The sequence below is a fragment of the Loa loa genome (genome assembly GCF_000183805.2).
Source record: "Loa loa unplaced genomic scaffold supercont3.1387, whole genome shotgun sequence".
NCBI classification, from domain to species: domain Eukaryota; kingdom Metazoa; phylum Nematoda; class Chromadorea; order Rhabditida; family Onchocercidae; genus Loa; species Loa loa.
In genome coordinates this window covers 1-2,112 of record NW_018109567.1, presented here as the reverse complement: position 1 = coordinate 2,112, position 2,112 = coordinate 1, and the positions used below count along the sequence as shown (strand labels likewise).

General features: G+C 29.2%; 1 protein-coding gene across 1 annotated transcript; it reads right to left on the bottom strand.

Moving 5' to 3' along the window:
• Positions 1-335: 335 nt before the first annotated feature.
• On the bottom strand, positions 336-1,481 carry LOAG_14937 (hypothetical protein). Its single transcript, XM_020448877.1, has 3 exons — positions 1,255-1,481; positions 775-869; positions 336-572 (listed from the first exon to the last, which is right to left on the bottom strand). Exons 1-3 carry the CDS (start codon positions 1,471-1,473, stop codon positions 392-394), a joined length of 495 nt encoding a protein of 164 aa, XP_020301007.1. The 5' UTR covers positions 1,474-1,481; the 3' UTR covers positions 336-391.
• Positions 1,482-2,112: the final 631 nt, after the last annotated feature.

Here is a 2,112-nt window from a genome sequence, read left to right as displayed (position 1 = left end):
CTTTATGAAATGTGGAAAAAAAGCTACTTTAAATTTATTTGATTGAAAGTGCTCTAATTAAATATAAATTTGGATGATGAGATGAAAGCTTGAGGAAAACGGATAAATCTTGATGTGTTCTCTGTGTGTGCCTGTGTTTTTTTTGAAATTTATCAAATTTTAAATAAAACCTTTATTTCTAATTATGCTAGATATGAGTAAAAAGGAAATTAAAAAGAGGGAAAATTGATTCTTTTCTTTGATAGGCAAAATCGAACATTTTAATCTTTTATTTCATATCTAAAAGTAAATTCATTTACATTTTATTAAAATAGATAAATTTGAAATTGATAATATGCCGTAAATATGTGAATAATATGCAAATATCATTCGCGAACATTACCATTTCTCATTAATTCATTCGCATTCGCTTTGAAGCTCCAAAAACTAATGTATTCTTCCTATGAAATAGCAAATTTTCTCCGAAACAACGAACAATTGGTTCGGAATATTGCAAGCAAGAAATGCTTAATTTGCTTAAGCTCATTCGCCCTGATCCATCGCAAACATTGAGGCATCCATCCGGAACATTGCTGAAAATTTCAATAATTACTTAATAATGGAATTAGTAGAAATAACAACAATAATAGGAAATAATAACGTTTAATGGGTCAAGCTAAAATTTATTTATAATTTAAATGAGTGTAAAATTGAAGAGGGGAAAATTTTGAAGTTAAAAGTTAGCTTTGATCGAGAAATATGAATTCGTGCAAGAACATTTCTGTAATAAATTACCGTTGAGAGCAGCAAGATGTCAGATTGTTCAACTTTGTAGCACATTTCAAAATATCCCTCATTTGGGGCTTACATTGTAAGATATTACTTCGTAACTGTAATGGAAGAATAAAGTTCTAAAAAGATAAACAGATTTATATTTTTAAAAGGAAAAAAAACATTCACAAATAATTTCTGTAAAATAATAATGAAGAAATTTTATTCAAATTAAATTTTTTTCTGTAAATTTTCCTACACTGTTATCAGAATTAATTTCACCAATTCTCAATAATATTAATTTAACTTATAGGTTGTAATGCTTAGAATAAAAGTGAAAAAGTTTTTTGATGGAAAATTCATTGCTTAACATAATGTCATCAATGACAACAATTCTGGTATTTACCGGTAATAGTAACTAAATTATGTTCCGGCACTTACAAATAGTAACAATCAAAGGTTTCACAGAGATTTAAACATTTTGAAGATTGCAATTGAAATTACCGCATCACTTGTCATAAGAGCGACACCACTTAAACTGCATAACGTATTTGTGCATTTGTCACCAACTTTCCGTCTAACACAACAATTTCGCAACGTGTCATCAACTTTGCTCAATTGTTGAAGATCCTTGTCTCCCATTAAAGGCATTTGATCTGAATCATATCCCCGTGCTAATGTCACCAAACTTGCTAGCACAAAAATGAAGACCGATTTGTTCATTTCTGAAATAGCGGAATGAACTACAAAAGTATATAATTACAGATTGGTTTACGAGAATTTGGGATGGTTAACGGCATAAATATTTAAAAAATGATTACTTCAAATTATAATTTGTTGTGAAAAGGAGTAATTAATAGTTGTCACTAGGATTCGTTTGAGAAAAGATGAAAATTAATCGGAATGAAGTTTCATTTTATTTAATCAATATAGTTGCACAGGTTATCTAATCAGAAATTCAGATATCACCAAAACTATATAATCAACAACCCGGAAATTCGCCAAGTCATCCAAGTTATCAAAGTTTGTCCAGATTGTCTAATCATTAATTCAGAATTTATCAAGACCATCTCGTAGCAATTTAAAAGTTGTAAGGATTATCTATTCAACGATTCAGATGTTATCCAGGTTATCCAATCAACGATTTAAAAGTTGTTTAAGTTATTTAATCAGTGATTCAGTTGTTACTCAGATTATCTAATCAATAGGTTAAAAGCTGTCCTGGTTATTTAATCAACAACACAGAGGTTATACAAATCATCTAATAATCAGTTAACCATAGCTCTGGCTGGAATATTCTACAACAGTATAAGCAAGCAATATGAATGCGAAGCAATCGGAATAAATCATCAATGACAATTT

What these genes read in the sequence shown, in the direction of transcription:
- LOAG_14937 (XM_020448877.1), bottom strand. Translation starts at nt 1,473, where the DNA reads ATGAACAAATCGGTCTTCATTTTTGTGCTAGCAAGTTTGGTGACATTA. An exon ending in CTCTTATGACAAGTGATGCG is followed by an intron (nt 870 to 1,254) that starts GTAATTTCAATT and finishes CTTCCATTACAG; the next exon opens with TTACGAAGTAATATCTTACA. An exon ending in ACATCTTGCTGCTCTCAACG is followed by an intron (nt 573 to 774) that starts GTAATTTATTAC and finishes TGAAATTTTCAG; the next exon opens with CAATGTTCCGGATGGATGCC.